The sequence below is a fragment of the Anser brachyrhynchus genome, assembly GCF_964034855.1.
Source record: "Anser brachyrhynchus genome assembly, chromosome: 24".
Taxonomy (NCBI): domain Eukaryota; kingdom Metazoa; phylum Chordata; class Aves; order Anseriformes; family Anatidae; genus Anser; species Anser brachyrhynchus.
In genome coordinates this window covers 373,652-391,847 of record NC_137717.1, presented here as the reverse complement: position 1 = coordinate 391,847, position 18,196 = coordinate 373,652, and the positions used below count along the sequence as shown (strand labels likewise).

Here is an 18,196-nt window from a genome sequence, read left to right as displayed (position 1 = left end):
CTCTCCAGAAGGGGTTTTCAGCTCCCATTAAAGATTGGTCTCTATGTCAGCTGGACTTTAGCTCAGAGAGCAGATTTGACTACCGATGTGAAAAAATTACCTTTGTCATTGCAATGATATTTTTTTAATGTGACAGAAATGGTTTGGTTCCTTTCCAGCTTGTTAAAACCTCTGCAAGTCCACATGCACTGACACAAGGGGACAAGAAGACAATTATATTAAGTGCATGATTGGCAAAACAGAATCGAGCTCTTTCTTATTTATTTTTAATCTATTACAAACACGTGAATGAATCGTTTTATTATTTATGCTTGAGGATAAAGCGAGCTGTTCTCACAGCTTCTGGAGGAAGCAGACTCCACTTTCAGCTTCAACTCTTCTTTCCGGGCAAGGAAAATGGACACCTCGCTGTTATCCAGGACAGAGATAACTGACAGCAATTATGTGAAAATGGAGTAACTTGCACATTTTGTGGGAGACCCGGGAACTACCCAGGAGGAGACCAGCTCCACGTACGCAAGGCACAGGACAGGGTGAGTGGCTCATGGTGGTGGTCTGTGGGTTCCCGAGGCCTCCACAGAGTAAACCTCACTGCTGAGAGCGAGCTTCGTCCTCCCGAAGGCTCTCAGACTGCTTCAGCTGGGGCATCCTGTGAGCTCGGTCACCCCGGTGTCTGCTTACTGCTCCGAACGGCGGCTGGGGCTGCAGCAGCACCTCAGCCGGAGCTGCAAGCACTGTTCTCCAGCTACAAAGCTTTGCTTCATCACTTGTCCAAATTATGCTGCATGCACAAAACACCTTGTCTCAAGGTTAGCTCTGTTGCTAACAGAGACTTGGCCTTTCTCCAGCTGCTGCTTCCTTCCTCCCTGTACTCAGTGCAGCATTCAGTGCCTTTCACTGCCTCAATGGCAGCTTGGAGAAACTGCAGCAAAATGTTAATGTAATTTGCTGCTCGGTGTCCTTTTCTGATCATTTCTCACTGGGGAAGAAAGGAAATGATGACGGTCCTGAGCTGAGGACACTGCACTGCAGCTTGCTCCACCGGGGCCTTCTTCCCAGCGCCACGGCAGGAGCCCAGCTCTGAATGCCGCCGTTGTGATCCCTGCGGCTGTTTGGCTCTGCTGGGGAAGGGGCCCTGGCTCCCAGGCCTTTTGAGCAAGCTGTAACAGTTTGGGGTTATCAAATGTGAATAAAAAATCTGTGTACCCCTGTGCCTTTCCACATCCACTGCACTCGCCACAGCTCTGCTTTGCCACGAGTGTGTTGCACCCACCTCCCATCAGCCACAAACACACAGTTGATTTTGTCAAACCAAAAATTAGCTTCTTTTGCTGGAAGTGAAGCCCCCAAAGGAACTAAAAACGCTCTGAAGTCCCTGTCCATGTCAACCTGATTTGTCTGCAGTAACTTTTCCCCCTAGAGGAGCCCAACGTGTTTTGCCCTTGCAGCCGCTTTTCCAGTGATGCAGGTGGTGCACGGGCTTTGCTGGGGTCTTGGGGACCATGGTTTGTCCTCTCAGCTCCTCGGTGCTGGACACCGGTGTCCTAGCTGGGTGAGCAGATGGCCAGATCCCAGCCTGGTGCCGTGTGGGCCTCCATGGTTTTCAGGAGGAACCAAGGCAGTTTGCATGCAACCAGCAGCACTGGTTTATCTGGGCTGATTGCAGCGGGGATTTGCCTGCGGAGCCGAGGCGGCTCCAGCCCCTGCTCCAGCTCCTCCTGCATGGCTGCCGGGCTCCGCGCTGCCCCCACACCCTGACAGCGCCCAGCAGCGGCCCTGGCACCACCCTCGGATGGAGACATCGAGGATGCAGAATGCAAGGAGCAGCGTTCCCCAGCACCAGCAGCAGCGGCCCCTGCCACGATGTGCCCTGTGTTGGACCTCGGGCATGGGCTGAGGACTGGTGCCCGGGGGTGGGCTTGCTTGTGAAATAACCCCCTGGAGGGATAGGGAGTCCCAGGCTAACCAGTTCCTGTAGGGGGGAGTTATGTGGAAATTGGGGGTCTGGGTGTAACCAAACCTTGCTTGGGTTTGCCGTGCTACAGACAGGGAGCTGCCCTGCTGCGCTGGAGCCCGAGCAGCTGCGCGCATGGATTTTCACCCCAGGTTGTGTCCACTGATGCAAAGCGAGAAGTCTTCTGATGTTATGACTGGATTAATAGGATAACGCCTAGGCAGATGGTGTGGCATTGGGCGAATGCGGCAGGGACCTTCCCTTCCAAAACAGGGTTTCTGCCAAAATGCCCAGGGAGCCCTAAATCTGTCCACCCCTGTGGCGAGCGCCCTGCAGGCAGCCCAGCGCAGGACAAGGGGTGTGCGGAGGGTTGGACTTCTGCCAGCTGACAACAGGGGATTGGGGCTTATTGTCTCGAAATGCACACCTGTGTTTTAATGAGGGTGTCATTTGAATTTAAATGACATCGCAGATGTAGCCCTGCTAATTGCTCACTTGCATACCCAGAACGTTAGATCAGTAAGAGAAAAGTGAATCACAGAAACCTCTTGTGCATCTAATTGGGAAGGCTGTAGAAAAGCAGACTGTGTTTGAACCACCTCGTAGCGGTTTGCACGCCGCCACGCGTGGCTCTGGTGTGGTTCCACTGCTCACCTCGCGGCTGCGAGTGGCCGGGAAGTGCTGCAGATCACCTGGCGGTGCTGCCACCCGTGGATGGGACACGGGACGGACGCAGGGGATTTAAAAGGGGAAAGTGTCTGCAGCGCTGGTGCTCAGAGGGATGCTGTGCAGGGCCGGGGGGGCTCCAGTAGCTTGTGTGTGTGCAGCTCCCCGGTGCTGGGCTGGTCCCGTGAGATGGACGGAGGGAGGGGTCGGCCTCTTGCACGGCTGCCCCAGTTTTGCATCTAATCTTCGGGCTCTACATGTCTGTTATATCTATAGGTACCTTAAAGGAGGCTGTAGAGAGGTGGGGGTTGGTCTATTCTCCCACGTGCCTGGTGACAGGACGAGGGGGAATGGGCTAAAGTTGTGCCAGGGGAGGTTTAGGTTGGATGTTAGGAAGAACTTCTTTACTGAAAGGGTTGTTAGGCATTGGAATGGGCTGCCCAAGGAGGTGGTTGAGTCGCCATCCCTGGAGGTCTTTAAAAGACGTTTAGATGTAGCCCTTAGTGATATGGTTTAGTGGAGGACTTGTTAGTGTTAGGGCAGAGGTTGGACTCGGTGATCTTGGAGGTCTCTTCCAACCTAGACGATTCTGTGATTCTGTGATTCTGTTATTGTAACTTAGTAGGAGCCTTATTAATATCACTACAAGAGTGTCTCGTAGTGATCATTACACAGAAAAACCACTGGGTTAAAGAGGTGATTATTAAAATTGCAAAATCAAATACCTAGTGTTCAGAAATACTAGAAGTTCAGCCTGAGCAAGTAGAGCGCGTGCTGCAAATAATCGGCTCTTGTAATGGGAATATTTGGGAAATCTTTGCTCTGGTTCTACCTCCAGGATTGTCATTCTCCCCATCTGCAGGGTGAAAGAGGCTTTGCTGTGACAAGGACCGCAGCTGCTCCTGTGAGTTTTTAAGCTGTGACTCAGGAGGTTCAAGTTCAGGTCTCCATCCTCCTGTGGGCATATCAGGGCTTTGGGCAAGTCACTTTCTTGGCACTGCTGTGCCTGCAAGGTTTAAAGAAGGTGGAGGAGTTTCTGTTACTGTGTTTAAAGAGCTACTAGCACTATAGGTGTTGCTGAAATACAAATAATTTTATCAATAAGATTATTTCTGAGTCCTCATAGGATTGTGAGACCTTGGATTATTGTCACAATCACATTTCCTTTTCTTTTTTTTCGAGTCCTTTGAAAAAAAATCTGGCTCATTCCACCGTGACTCAGATAGGAGGAAATAAAGTCCACATTCATCACGTCACCGCTTGAGTCAACTCAGCACTTACGCCATTAGTCCGGAGCAGGTTGGCTATGTGATGGGCGTTTGCTTTTGTGTCTTATGATGATTGCAATTAATCTCGGATATGGGCTTTGCCCAGAGAACCACCTGGAAAGCTTGGGGGCGTTCAGATGCCTCTTCTGTGGTGCGCAGCTTTGCCCTGCCCAGGCAGCGGCTGCTGTCCTGCTGCAAGCATGGAAATGCTGCTCTGAGCAGTGGCTGCGGGCTGAGCTGGAGCAGAGGACATCAGCAGTGTATTTAGTGATGAAAAAACACAATGGTTTGTATTTTTAAGAGTGACAGTGTTGCAAGAAATTGAGATGGATGATCAGGTGTCTACAGTGGTTGCATGGTTTTGTATCCAACAAGCATGAGGATAAAGAGCTTTTGGTATTGGTTTTGGGGTTTCCTTTTTTTTTTTTCTTTCCCTTCTTTTTTTTTTCTTTCTGATGTTAACCTGCAACCAGAGAGAAAATTGACCGTCTTGGTGTCATGGCTTTAATTGGGCTGATGCTCTGCAGACGCTGTTTGCAGCCGGATGAAGGGACTGGTGCTTCCACCCTCAGCTCACACACAACGGAGCATGCAGCACACCAGAGGCTGTCTGTGTTGTGCACTGCTTTTCGGCACAAGATCTTCCCCCGGGGTCTTTTACAGGACTTGCAGACCATTAAAAAGCCACATCAAAGAGCATTTCTTCCATTTAAGCTTCATGACAGAAGCCAGTCCATGGTGTTGAAACCCAGCTGGGAGCGGCTTGGATATTATATAAAGAGTTCATTAGGGGAGTCCCCAGCTACTGGCAACTTTCAGGCTTTTCACTTTGCACTGAGATGGAAATCCAGGAGGAAACACAGGTGGTGGCATTTGATTGCCGCACTTCAGTATAGTGAGGTTGATTTAACCATTTAATCAACCAAAGACAGACAAACTTGGTATTTTGAGAGAAGCAGGCTGCCTAGTGTTGTTTTCTTTAACAAAATCACACTAGGCAATTTAAAGAGCTGGAATGACAAAGACCTTAAAAGAAAACAGTCAGTGCTCTTCATTTATTTACTTTCAGGCAACTTTTGTGCATAAGGGTAAGGAAATACAGATTTTATTCAAGTAGGTGATGAAAAAGTCCTTTTTTTCCAAATAATTTTTGAAACCAGCACTGTGATAGATTTGGGGTTTTCTTGCAGGAGCCCCAGGTGTGTGTGGGCTCAGTGGGGACGTGTCTTGGGAGGGTCCCAGCTTCTTTCTCACGCAGCTGAGGGTCCAGCTCTCACCCTCAGTCCTTTCAAGGTCCCTCTCTACAGCATGTGAAGCTGAAATTTTAAATTTTCTTCCTGATGCTAACAGGACAGGAAAACCCTTTGCAGCATGGGCCAATATCTGAATTTTAAAAGCAGGGCAGTAAGAAATACATGGAAAAGAGAGAAGAGGCACGGCACCAGCCTCCTGCTGGTGCTCTATGTGTGGTCCTCAGAGCCAGCCTTCCTTTTTCACTCCTTGGACATCAGCTCCAAGGGCGGCCAGCTGCCAAGCAGGATAACTTTCCCAATGTTTCAGTGACTCTAAAGGAAGCGAGGTGAAAACTCTGCCTGTGCCAGCGTTCCTGTAAAACTGACCCCAGCGTGCCTCAGTTTAGGGGACTTGCACAGCCCAGGGAAACCTGCAGACAATGCATGCTTTGTCTACCTCTGTTCTCCTTGGGTGCCGTGAGATGCTGAGTCCGAACATTTAACCACAAAATGCATTAATTACTGTCCAGCTCCCTGGGCTAAGGACCATATGCCAGTAACCAGAAAAAAGAATGCTATTGCATGGAAAGTACATCGATTGTTAAATGTCTCTAAGCTGCAATTAATTCCACTAAAAGTTCCCGATTAACGCTTCCTAGAGGCATTTATCCTTCAGTGTTCGTGCTTGGAGCAGTGTTAACTCAGACTGTGCAAAACAGGAGTGACCCAGAAATGGTGGGATGAAGTCAGCTCCCCATGTAACGATATGGGACATGTCCTTCTCCCGCAGTTCTGCCTGCCTCTGGTGCCAGCCCACAGCAGGGAGCTCTTTTCCACCACGTTCTTCACCAGCACCAGACGCTAACTCTGGGCACAGTGCTGCATGTCCTCAGCTGCTCACTTCAGAGCCTTGTGGGATCAGCTCCGTGAGCCTGCAGTTAATGCTAAAATTTGGCATTCGCCCCGGATGAGAATAAGCTATCTAGGGACAGCTGGTTGTGAGCTACAGCAAACTGCAAACAGTCTGACACAAACAGAAGCTCGATCTCCCCCGCAATCCCTGTAAGTCTGGCGGGATAACACCCTCCAATGAGCTCCATAAACAAACACTGCTCAACACAGGGATAATAAAATAAAAATGAGCAATATCAGCAAGACAAAACAGTCCATCCTAGACAGCAGGTGATGGACAGAGCCAAAAATCCCACTTTGTGCTTGGACAGGAGGCACAGGGCGACTGGAGCTTATGGGGTTACTCTGCGAAGGGGCACCACTGCAGCAGAGCCTCTGGGACACGCGATCCCTGGGCCTGTGCTTCTGCTCTTCCATGTCGTCAAGTCTCCGGGGAAGGGCTTTGCAGCATCCCAGCCTGCAGACAGGCCGAAATTAGCACTGGAATGAGAATACTGGTATTTTTAAACCAGGCGGAGTCGTTTCTGCTTTTCTTTTAATAGGTGTCCGTGGGCAGGTTCTTCTCACAGTTTCACCCACCGTGGCTTTATATTGATACAACAAATCCTTCTGTCTGGCTGGGCTCTTGTTTTCAGCTGCAGCCAACACTGGATGGTCCAGCACAGGGCTATGCTGCATTTTTGTCTTCCAACCTTTCCTCAGCACCCTTTCTTCCCTAAGCAGATTCATTCTGTTTAAAAAACAGGATGAGGACTTGGCATGTGGTCCTGCTGAGTTGCAACACGATCTGCATGCTGAGTGCCTCCAGTGCCTGAAAAATCCCACTCAGGGATAAAGAGCCACTTTTGAACCCCGGGGTCAATGCTGCAGCAAATGCCCCTGGCTGAGTTTGTGCAGCGAGGGCTGGGGCAGGAGAGCGCTTGCTTTGATACGTTTAACATCTGATGCCTCCAGTTCCAAAAGCACTTGGAAAGTTTGAGATGGAAAATTGCTGCATAAAGGCCAAAGTGCTAGAGAAATGAAACAATAATATACTGTACTGCTGCTCTGACAAAGGGAAATAAGCCTTCTCAATACAGCATAAAATAATATAGAGGGAGTGACCTGCTGCTCTGAGTACAGGTGGGGGGCCTGAATTGCTTTGTTCTCACTCCCTGACTTGGTGCAAATTTAGCTTTGAATAAGTCACTTTTCTGACTCATTTCTCTTAGCTGTAAAAGGTGGGTAATACTCACTTCTCTATGAACCGTTAAGAGGATTGGTTATTTATTTTGTAAAGCTTGGGAAAATTAATTCTAAGTATTATCCTAAAAACCTGCCAGAATAACATAACCAGCAATTACAGAACTAAAAAACAACTGAGAGCTTTCAGCATTCAAAACTGTTCTGAACGTCATTAAAGAAAGAGGTTTCAATTGAATGGGAAGGATGAGGGCTTTGGTATGAGGCAGCTGGAAACCAGGAAAATGTCATCTAAAAGTAAAATAACTGAAAAGATGTTAAGCAGCCGACAAGGCTGGTGCAGCTGGATATAAATGAAATAAGCTATTAGCTGCTCTGCAAGATAACACCACGTGAACTCTTTTGTTAAAGAACAAAATCAGTGGTAGTGAGGAAAAATGTCCCTGGCAACTCATTTGTACTGCTGGTAGAATAAAAACAAAACAAAACAAAACACAGAGTGTCTTACAGACCTCTGCACCTACTTTTAGTGGCTCTGTGGGGGAGCTATTTCTTTGTACTCTACACCTTATCTTCTCAAAAGTAGGAGGGTCTTTGCTTTGGGGAGGGGAGGCACAAAATACCTCAGCTTTTACAAAGCCCCCTGAGTTTGAAGCTTTTGGCAGAAAAGGAGGGCGAAGCGCAGAGTGGAGGGTGATGACTGGCCCTGCGTTTCATACTCCGTGCTGCCCGGTCACGGCTCGGCAGACTCGGCTCCTGGCCTGTCGCAGCAGGCATCGGACAAGCAGCAGACGATAACAGCCTTCACCTGCCAGCGTGCTGCCGTGGCCTTGCAATTAAAGCCCCCTGTTAGCAGTTTCTGAATCTACCAGGGACTTGGGCCTCAACTGGTGCAAATTTCTTCTGTCACGCAGAAAAAGTGAACTTGAAGACCCCCAAACCGGTGCTTTCAGACCTCTGTGACAACCCCATTTAGGGGAAGTGTTTTTCCCTCTCCTCCCTTTTCCTCCCCGCCCCTTTCTCCCAGCCACATTCCAACAAAGGTATCCCTTGTGGTACAGTCTGCAATTAATTTAGGGTGGATTATTCACTGAGGTTCTTGGACTGGGCTCGAACGTGTGGTCCTGCCTTGCTCCCAGATCAGTTTGGTTACGGTGACACACCGACTCCCAATTTAGCCTGTCCCACCCTGTGAATCAGAGCGACTCCTTGGACTCTGTAAAACAAACAGAGAGGAATCTTCCACTGGCTCCGGAGGGAGTTTGCTGCGAAGTGCTGTGAAGAAGCCATGGGAGTGACAAGGACTTTGTCATATCAGCTGCCCAGCCCTATCAGCGCAGGGAGAGAGGCCAGCAGCAGTTTTTCCTGCTCTAGATGAAAAGTTGCAGGGACACTCAGAGATGAAATTTGTTTAGAGACATCCGGTTATGCAGGACTGAGGACGGCAAAACCCCTGGGGAGGAACGAGGCTTTATTGCCAGCCAACGCTCCGCTTGCCACCATCTTGTCCCAGCCCATGTGGCCCCACGGGTGCTTTGGGTACAGGTCACAGGGGGCTCGTGGGCATGAGGTGGCTTGGGGAAACTGTGCTGCGGGCTGCCCCGTGCTGTTTTGGTGAGAAGACTGGAAACGGGCGAACGCCGAACGTCACCGCGCCCGGAGCCTCCAGCCCCTGCCCTCAACAGCGTGGCAGAAACCGGGCTGGGCGCGCTCCTCCCTGCCGCCAGGCAGGAGCCCGGGCTGGCACCACCGCCCCGGGCCCGGCAGCGCCCGCGGGGCCGCCGCCTCCGCCAGGGCCGGGCCCGCCCAGGCCGCCCCTGAGCGCCGGGCCCCCCCCCCAGGGCCGCCCCGCGCCGCCCGCTGGGGACCCCCGGGGCCCGTCGAGGAAACCGTTGGCCCCCCGGCCCCGCCCCCTCGGCCTCGGCCCCGCCCCCGGCCTCGGCCCCGCCCCCGGGCGCCGGCCGCGGCGGGTCCCCGTGCCGCTGGGGCGGGGCCGCAGTCGCGCGCAGGGCGGGCGAGGCGAGCGGCGGAGCGGGCGGCAGCCGTCCCGGCGGGGCAGCTCCGGGCGAGGCGCGGCGAGGGGCGAAGCATGGCGCTGTCCGTGCCGGTCAACGGGCTCAAGGAGGGCGACAAGGAGCCCGTCATCGAGCTCTTCGTCAAGGTACGGGGCCCGGCCCGCCCCGGCCCCGCTCCCCTCGGGCCGCTGGGCGCCCCCCCCCCGCCCTCCACCCACCGCGGGCTCCGCGTTCCCCGCAGCAGCGGGCGCGGGGCCCCCGGGCCGCACGCGGGGTCCCGGGGCCGAGGCGCGGGGCGCTCCCCTCGGGGCGGCCGCGGGCTGCGGGCCGGGCGGGGCGGGGCTGCCGCGCACAAAAGAGGCTGGGGCCGGGGGGGGGGCGCGGGGCCGGGGCCGGGCCGGAAAACGCCCGCCCGGGGGCAGCGGGGAGCGGCGGCGGCGGCCCGGGGCAGCCCCGGCGTGGCCGAGCCCCGCGTGGCCGCGCGCTGGGCGTCGCCGTGTCGCTCCTGTCGCCGCCTGTCGCGGGGCTGCGCGCCCCCGGGCCCCGGTGGCGTCCCTCTCGCGCTTAGCACGACAGCGCGGAGCAGGCGGCTCGGTTTCCCCGTTTAAACGCGGTTCGGAGAGCCGCCGAGGAGCCCCGGGACGCAGCTCCCCGGTGTGGCGGCGCGGTGGGAGGCCAGCCCCGGGACCTGGGGGCCTGCCGGGCGCGGGAGGCGACGGGCACGCGACGGGCACGCCACGCAGGGCTTTGCCAAGAAGCTGTTAATACGTAATCTAATTTATTTAATGGTGCTCTAAAAAAGCTGACTTTTTTTCTTTTCAGACGTGTTAGTGGTGCGGAGATGCGGGACCTAGGGGAGGCATCGGGGGCAGGGTTCCAGGCCTGGTCCTGGTCCGGGCGTGAAGGCTCCCGGAGCTCGGTTAGAGCTCACCGGGCCAGCAGTTGCATTGTAGGCTGCTGTAAATTATTTATAGCAGTACCTCTTTCGTATAACATGCTAACTTACCTTCATCCAACCTAAAGTTCATTCGCCAGTTTTTTTCTTTATTTTTAAACAAATTAGAGCAGTTAGTGATGGCAGAAAGATTTGGGGGCAGGGTGAATCCTTGTGGATCTGTTCAAGGAGGCTGTGTCGTGCTTGAGGAGTAGCACGAAAGAAAGCGTAAAATCACTTTTCAGAAAAATGTGTTGATTCTGATTAGTATTGGACCGGTAATGATGTCAGTGAATGTGAAAGGGAAAAAGCAGGGAACTTTTCTGTCACCCTCGGTTAAAATCCCTTCATTGGGATAGATTTAGGATGGCTGTGCCCAGGATTATCAGCGAGTACTGTCTCCCTCAAGGAAGCCTTTTCCCAGTGTTATGAATGACTGCTACAAGTTGTATACTTGGCAGCCTTTGCGATAGAGTTCAGGGCAAAAAGGGTCTTATTTTTGTCTGTCTTCACAATCTTTAGGTAAAGGTTGTTTTCCTGGAAAATCCTGCAGAGAAGAACACCCTCTACCCCCCAGAACACTGGAAATAGTTGTTTCATCTGGTGTTGCTACCTGTCCCATATTTTGCTGAAGCTGTTAAGTATTACTGGAATAGCGATCTCTGTAAAGCTAACAGAAGTCTTGTATGCTGTCCGACTGCCCAGGTCATTGCTTCGTGTGAATGAGAGCAAAATGTTTATATTTTCTAATAGAACTAACAGAGTCTTTTTTAGCAGAGCACTAGAATTTGATTTAGTCTTTTTTTTTTTTCTGTAAATGGGAATCTCAGTGTCTGGTTTTGTCTGTTCTGCACAGTTTTCACCTGGCTATGGGTGAAGACCAGAAAAAGTCTGACGTTACTGAGTATTAGAACAAGACTTCACAATGTGATAAGGTTCCAAGCAGTGCATGGGGTCTTGGGTCTACTCATGCACTGTTAGTCAGTGAAGTGCTTCAGACAGAGGCGGTGGAAGGACTTCCTGACGAAAAAAGGAATGTGTGCCAAATGCCTGCGGCTGAAGGGCGGCAACTGTATGACCTGCGTACAAAGGATTGTAGCAGCCAGACTAAGATGAAACAGAGGTATGGGTTAAAGCTTGAGAAACAAACCTGTGAAGCAGGGGAAACTGCTTGGCTTCATGCCCAAAATGTTGTGTTTGAATCTTATTTAACTGTGATCAGTAACTGGGTAGGGTGGGCGCAGCAAGGAGTGCGCAGATGGTGAGCCTTCAGTTATGAATAGCTGTGTAGGGCTGTCTGACACACGCCGATTGCTTTGGTTTACTCAAGAAGACAGTGTAGTGTATCAGTCTGTTGTAACTTGTATTTTCATCGGCTGTGATAAAGGATGCTCAGAAGTAGAATATTCAGGTAAGAAAATGTTTGTACTGTGGTGCTGGAAGTGACATGAATAATGTGTTTCTTGGTCTCATAATGAGCAACTTCGGGAGCTGTTTTGTTATAGCTCTGGTGGGCTGCCTGCAGGCTATTCTAAACTAAGTGAAAATATTTCTCAAGTCTTCTGAGAGCTGGTTAGGAGAAACTAGTGATGTATCTGATTTCATTCAGTTCCTCATATGTTCACCTGTATTATTAATAAGGGAGGTCCACTTCCATTGTCTAATGAATATTTTTGTATACCCTGGTGGCATTTTAGAAAAGCGAAGACTACACTGTGATGAACGTGCACACAGAAACTCAGGCATTGGGATCTGAATACAACTCATATAGGCCACCTATAATAACTGCAATTTAGTTGGTCGTGTGCGGATTTTTACTGTAAATAAAAAGTGTGTCTGACTGCTTTGGTCAAACAGAGCCACTCTTCTGCAGAAACTGCAGGACAGAGCCTGTGCAGAGTAAGATGTGTACAAAGGAGGTGGGGATGGCAGCTGCCTATAGCTCAGCCTTCGGTGTTCTAGAGGGCAGCTAGTGGTCACATTCTTCTTGTAATAGCAAGGTGAAGACATGGACGTTCAGTGTTAAGGAAAAAAACCAAACTCAACAAACAAGAAATTCCTAGTTGTATATCTGTTGGCAGGAGACATTCGTTTATAGTAGATGTAGGTAACCATTAAGGAATATATGGTCTTCTTCAGCTGTGTAACGTGTGTATATATGTAAATTAGTTAGGCCTTGGATATCCAGCAGCTTTCAGATAGGATGTCTTTGTGAAACTGGGCACTTGTTTTGAAAATCAGATGTGAGTTGTGCTGTCTGTAGAAAAAAGCTGTGAATTCATATTTGATAAATATCCTCCTCTAAAACTCTCAGTGATTGTATCAGAAGTTTATCTACATTTCTGTATAGCTGAATTACAGAGAAATTTGGCAGGCGAACTCTGTCTTCTGGGACCTAGGTGCAGTTTGTTCAGTTAGATGTCGAAGCCTGTGAGAGGGAAGGGATGTGCGTGTGCCCGCATCGCTAGCAGCAGACTCAATGCTAGCTCCGTGCTGGGTGAAGGAGCGCGATCTGTCTGACCTGCTAATGTGTGGGTCTGCCTTTGTTTTACGGTTGCTCTTTGCATGTGAGTGTCTTTATGTAAGGTCTGATCTGTTGTGCTGGTGTATATTGGTTTATAACACACCATTCCATAAACTTGCTCATTGTCATTTCTTTGTCAACTGCAATACATTTGTAAAATTAAAAAAAAAATAACTGGAAAGAAATAACAAAACTAGAGACATGTAACATTGCTTCTCAGAGATGGTGTTGTCAGGGGCAGGCTTGTCACTTGGTAATCTTATTGGATAAGTCTCTTCCTTATGTACAAGATCATCCTTTGGAGGTTTTAGTGTAATAACCTCAGCACCTGAGAACTTTCTCAGTATGCATTTGGTATGGATAGCAACGTTTTATGTGTGGCTTATTTATTGTGAAGGATCCCTTTATACACTGAAGCATAACCATCTTGGTATACCTGTGCTTAACTGTGGTGAATCAGGCATTTTTCTTTGGCCAACAAACTACGTTGTTCGAATTTCTGCTTGGGAGACTTCTCATATCCAGAAATCTCTTTGTCGTTTTCAATCTGGTTGCTGATGCAGGAACGGGTGCACTTTGCACAGTATTGTTCACAGATAGAGAGATGGTCCCAAATGTAGACATTATTTTTTTCCAATACATTGGAAAGTAAGCTTAAAAACTTCTAGCAATAGTTTCCAAAGGGGTTACAGAGAGGAGTTACTTTGTCTTCATTGTGAAATTGCTTCTGCATGTCCTTCCACAGTAATAATGGTTTTATTCACTGGCATCTGCCCTCCCCTTGCCAGCGATTAGCATCTAGGCAGCTCAGGTGGTCAGGAGGACTTGAGGCTTGCTTTGCTGTTGCAGGATGCCTGTTGCTCGCGCGCCTTTCCTCTGTCCCAGCGAGCGGTCTGGCGGAGCCCCTGCGCCTCAGCTCGTCGTCCTTTGCAGCCTGCTCCTCTGCCCGCCGCCTGCAGCGGGGCTTCTGAGTCACTGGCTCCGTGGCGTTTGCAGGAGCTGTGTGCCACAAAGGCATTCTTTGAGCATAAATCCTGCTGTGAAAGACAAATCTGTCCTCAGCCTTCCCAGAAGGGAAGTGTCTCGGGCTGTGCATTGGAGGCTCGAAAGGCAAGGGGCGCCTGTGAGTTAGGACAGGTATTGCCGGAGAAGCTTTGGGATCTGGGTCCTATAGAAAGCTGGGGGAAACACACGCCAAGGGGCTGAGTAGTGTGAGCCTTGTGCTTCTGTGTTTCGGTCCAACCATCTACGTGTGTAGTAAGGAATGCACGGGAGCAGAGAAGAGTATACTTAACACTAGAGATCATACAAAAATATTTGAGGAGAATGAGAATCCTCTGGAAGGAGTTGCCTCGATGGCTGAGAAGTAGCGGGCGGATGTGAGGGCTGTTTGTAAGGTCGGTTCCACCGCTGGGAGCGCGTGGGGGGGGCCACGGGTCTCTGGGCCTTAGCGTGGCAAGCGGCCGGTCGTTGTTCCTCACGGCGGCCCTGCCCGGCCCTGCGCAGGCTGGCCTGGCCTAAGCTCGTGGAGGGAACCAGAGAGGGAAGAAAGAGCTCTTTGAGAAGTAATCCTGCCCATCTTCTAAGGGGAAGAGGGTGGGCAGAGAAGCAGCTGGCTCTGCAGCCATCTTTTGTCACTGAACTTGCGGATTTTGAGGGCTGTGTTATCCCGTAAAAGTCTGGTTTTAGGCGCCTAGCCGGGGAATCTGTCGAACTTTTAGCTAAACAGTAATCTGTCTGCTTTGGAAAGTGACTTTTGTATGCTGAGGTTGCAAGAGTGAATTTAAGTGTACATTAGTTAAAAGGGACAAGGAGAGCCGTGTGCTCCGTTATTTTCTCACTGGTGGGAGCACGTTCAGGTTCGCCTTGGAAGGAGGCGTTCGTTGTGATGTGACTAACGCCAGGCCGACGTGCTTCTGCCGGGGTGCCTGCGTCAGTTCCAGGTTCTGGGTGGGCTGGGCTATGTAGAATTCCCCAGGAGCTACATTTAAGACTGGATAAATGTACTCGTCAGTATTTTATTTTTCTTTTGAAGATGTTCTCTGCTGATTACGCCTTGCAACTGATAACCAGCAGAGCAGGGCAACTCTATAGGGCCTTAACTGGACTGTGGGAGAAAGTGAGGTGGCTTCTCCTTTAGGATAGAGGCGCTTGGGACTGCGAAAACTTCTGGAAGTGAGCCCCTTAAGTTTGTCTAAAATAACAAACTTCAATTAAGCTGGTGGTTGGTTGGAAATTGACCATCTATGGAAAAATACTTCTGAAATACTTCTGAATACATCTGAACTTGTTAATCCATCTAATCGATTTTTATATTCAGAGTTCTTCTGTAAAGTACCCGTAAGAAACAACTGCTTTTTGTCCTAATCAACTTTTTATTTCTTGCATTTTCTTGAATATTCTTCAATTCAGAATACTCCTAAAATAGGTGTCAGGTACTCATTCTACTCTTCCTTTGTATTAAGAGTTTCTGAACGTGTTAACAGTTAAGACATCCCAAAACAATTATTTTGCCTTGGTATGAATTTAAATAGAGCTTTGACGTCAGGGGCTTTATGTTCTTTGCTTGAAATATTTTTTTTCTTTAAAAGAGAATAGTGTCTTTTCTTTTAAACTTTTTTGATTTTTTTTTTCAATTCAGGTCAAACGTGCATTTGTGGCATAATCTGATTTTCAGGGCTCTGAATGCTGTTTGTTTATGCTGAAGTTAAAAGCATAAGGTAAACTGCTATTAATTACAGATGTCTTTGTGTGCAAGTTCTCTAGGAGTTCAGACGTATTCCTTGTATTGTTGGCTAGACAAAGGACAAAGAACTTTGCACGAGGAAAGGAAATGACTGAGTTCTGCAATGAATATCCATATTAGGTATAAACTAAATATAGGAGTGTAATCCAGGAGTGAAGTCACATCTGTATATTTTCATGAGAAGAGCTGATGAGATCAGTCAGTGCTACTGGATCAGCTTCAGAGTGTTTTGGCTCTGTTAAAGAATTACTCTTTTGGCTAGACTTTGGTCTGTACTTTGGAGAGCAGCTATTTTTAAATAAAGGAAATAGTTTTTTACATGGTTCTGTCTAAAAATAAAATGAAAGAAAGCATAAGTACATTTCTGTAGTCTTTCAAAGTGATGTTTTAGCTGCCCTCGTGAGACGTGCTGTACTGGATCTTAATGAGATAAGGCAACATGTCCCGAAGGAGGAAGTTCTGCTCTGCGAATGAAGACCTTGGATACTGCTTCCCGAGGGGTGTAGAATACATCCATAGAGGTGCCTCTTAGTAAGTGAATTGCTCAGTGCTTGCACTGGAACAAGAAGCAGCAGAGGGCAAGCCTTCCGCAGAACCTTCGTGTTCTAGTAGCTATAGAATAAAAATTCCAACACCAATTTTGGTCTAAGTGAATGGTTTTCCTTGCTAGAGCGTTGAATGTGTTGATAGCAGGGGGTGCAGGTTCAAACGGCAGCTCTGCTTCAGTGAGTTTTGAGAATTCAAGCAATTTTTTCCATTTACAGGCAGTTCTTCCACGGACATTGCTGTTGATCTCCGATTTGGAGGCAGTTGTGCTTAGCTGTGTTATTTTTTTCAGAATTTTGAAACTCCTGGGTGAGTGCTTGTGTATCGATGTGGGACTTGTTTGGGCATCCAGCGCTGGCTCCGCTGGGGGCATCCTGCCCAGCTGGTGGCACCTCCTCGCTCCAAGAACTCAGCTGTAAACTACCATAAACGGGGCACTTTGTTTTGTCCCCCAGAAGTGATGTGTGTTCGAAGGGTTATTTGAAGAATTCTTAAAATTTTAAAATTGCACTCAGTCTTCTGAACGCCAGTAACCCAGGTTTGCTGTTCTTTCCTCTAATTTTTATAGATGCTTCAGTGTTTGGTGTGGGGGAGATCTTGGAAATGGGCCTCTTGGGGTGTAGCCGAAGCACACACTTCATTAACAAGCTGGGAGAGGATAGAAACGTGTTGTGCTGAATGGTTAACAGCATACTTGCCTTTCCTACTGTATAATAGCAAGAATGTGTCAAGCTGTCACTTCGCAGATTTCAGTGAGTTTGGCCATATTTATCTTTATTTAGGTTTGTTACAACTGAATCACTTTGTTGAAGGTATTGCCATTGGAGTAAAAACGGTAGAAGAGATGAGCTGTGAGGCTTCTGCCATTATTTAATAACTTTAATTTTCCTTATATCAGGCTAGGAGAAAGCCATGCGTCTGGCTATCCACAGTAATACCAAGTTTTTGTATTCATAACATTAAGCCAATTTCTCCACTGAAGAAAATGGTGTTTAGTATTTCATGCAGGTTTCGATCTGACTCTTCATCCAGTTCTCCCAAAGGATGAATGTGGGATGATGTCTTTCCTGCTAAGAACTAGAAGGGCTTAATTAATTTCTACTGAATTATGAAGTTATTTTAATACATCATGAAGTCCCATAGCTTTTTCCAAAAGCTTTATGATGAAAATTAGGTAGCAATAAGCAAGAGCTGCATGAAACTGTACAAGACAAATCTCATAAGTATTTTGATAGGAACAGCATCACAGGGTTAAATACAGCATCATCCTAAAATGGTCAGTTGCTGCTACAGTCAAATGTCTAACACAGCAGTGGCTAATCGGAAAGGTGATGACTTAAGAGGCTGCTTGAATGGGCTGATAAACATTCCTTTCCCTGGTTTAATAGTCAGATCTCAAGTATTTACTGGGAGTTCAATTCATTATTTTTTTAAAAGCTTTTTGAGTTTACAGGAATATCAGCTGAAGTGGAAGTCGGATTGATTACAGATTAGGTAAAGAAGGTGCGGCTTGTCCAGAGGCAGCAGCAGCTAAGGTTGCTTTTTCCTCGGGTTGGGGTGGGTGTCAATCACCACCTAGAAAATATGGGTTAATCATCTTAGGCTTTTTGTATTTACAGCTAATTCCAGGTATGAGCAATGGACTTGTGTTTTTTTTCCCCTATGCTTTTCTTAGGACTCCAGCTATTTAAGATAACAATGATTATCTAAATTGTTCTTTAGCACTAATTACTTTTCTGGTGATCTAAGAATTTAAACCTAAGTTGATATAGTGCTACCAAGCTCTAAGTCTCCTTCTAAAGGTCAAACAAGGGCTTGCATGAATCAATATAGTTCATGTAGGGATAAGGCTGTGATATAGGCACTGGAAGCTTAATTTGATGCTTTCTGAGGTCGTCTGGCCTGTTTGTAAATGGATGTACATTCTTTTCCTGGAAGATACTTTCCTATTTGTAGGTGTTGAAGGCAGAGGCAAGTTAAGCACACACCTCCTTATAAAAATAGTTACCTTCTGAGTTCAAAAGCAGTTGACTTTAAGATGAAGGTTGGTTAATGATGGATTTGGAGAACAAGATTATGTAGAAAAAGGCATGATGCAGTGGTAGTGCCTGTTAATGCAGTAAGCTTATGATGAACAGAGGTGAATTTGAACTAATGGCTATACAACTTGTCAACTTGTCAAACCACTGACCTCTGAGGTAACGAGAATGATGCTGG

The 18,196-nt window shown here is 48.5% G+C and overlaps 1 protein-coding gene across 2 annotated transcripts in view; it reads left to right on the top strand.

The window, feature by feature from the left end:
• The first annotated feature begins 9,167 nt into the window (after positions 1–9,167).
• Positions 9,168–18,196, top strand: part of CLIC4 (chloride intracellular channel 4) — a 29,527-nt gene continuing 20,498 nt past the window's right edge. The window contains exon 1 of one of the 2 annotated variants that reach the window (XM_080566906.1): positions 9,168–9,375. In XM_080566906.1, coding sequence (XP_080423032.1) covers positions 9,304–9,375 — 72 coding nt within the window. In that variant the 5' untranslated portion in view covers positions 9,168–9,303. Of the gene's footprint in view, positions 9,376–9,605; positions 9,998–18,196 lie in introns of those variants that run through there. The other variant, XM_080566908.1, reaches the window with a different exon arrangement.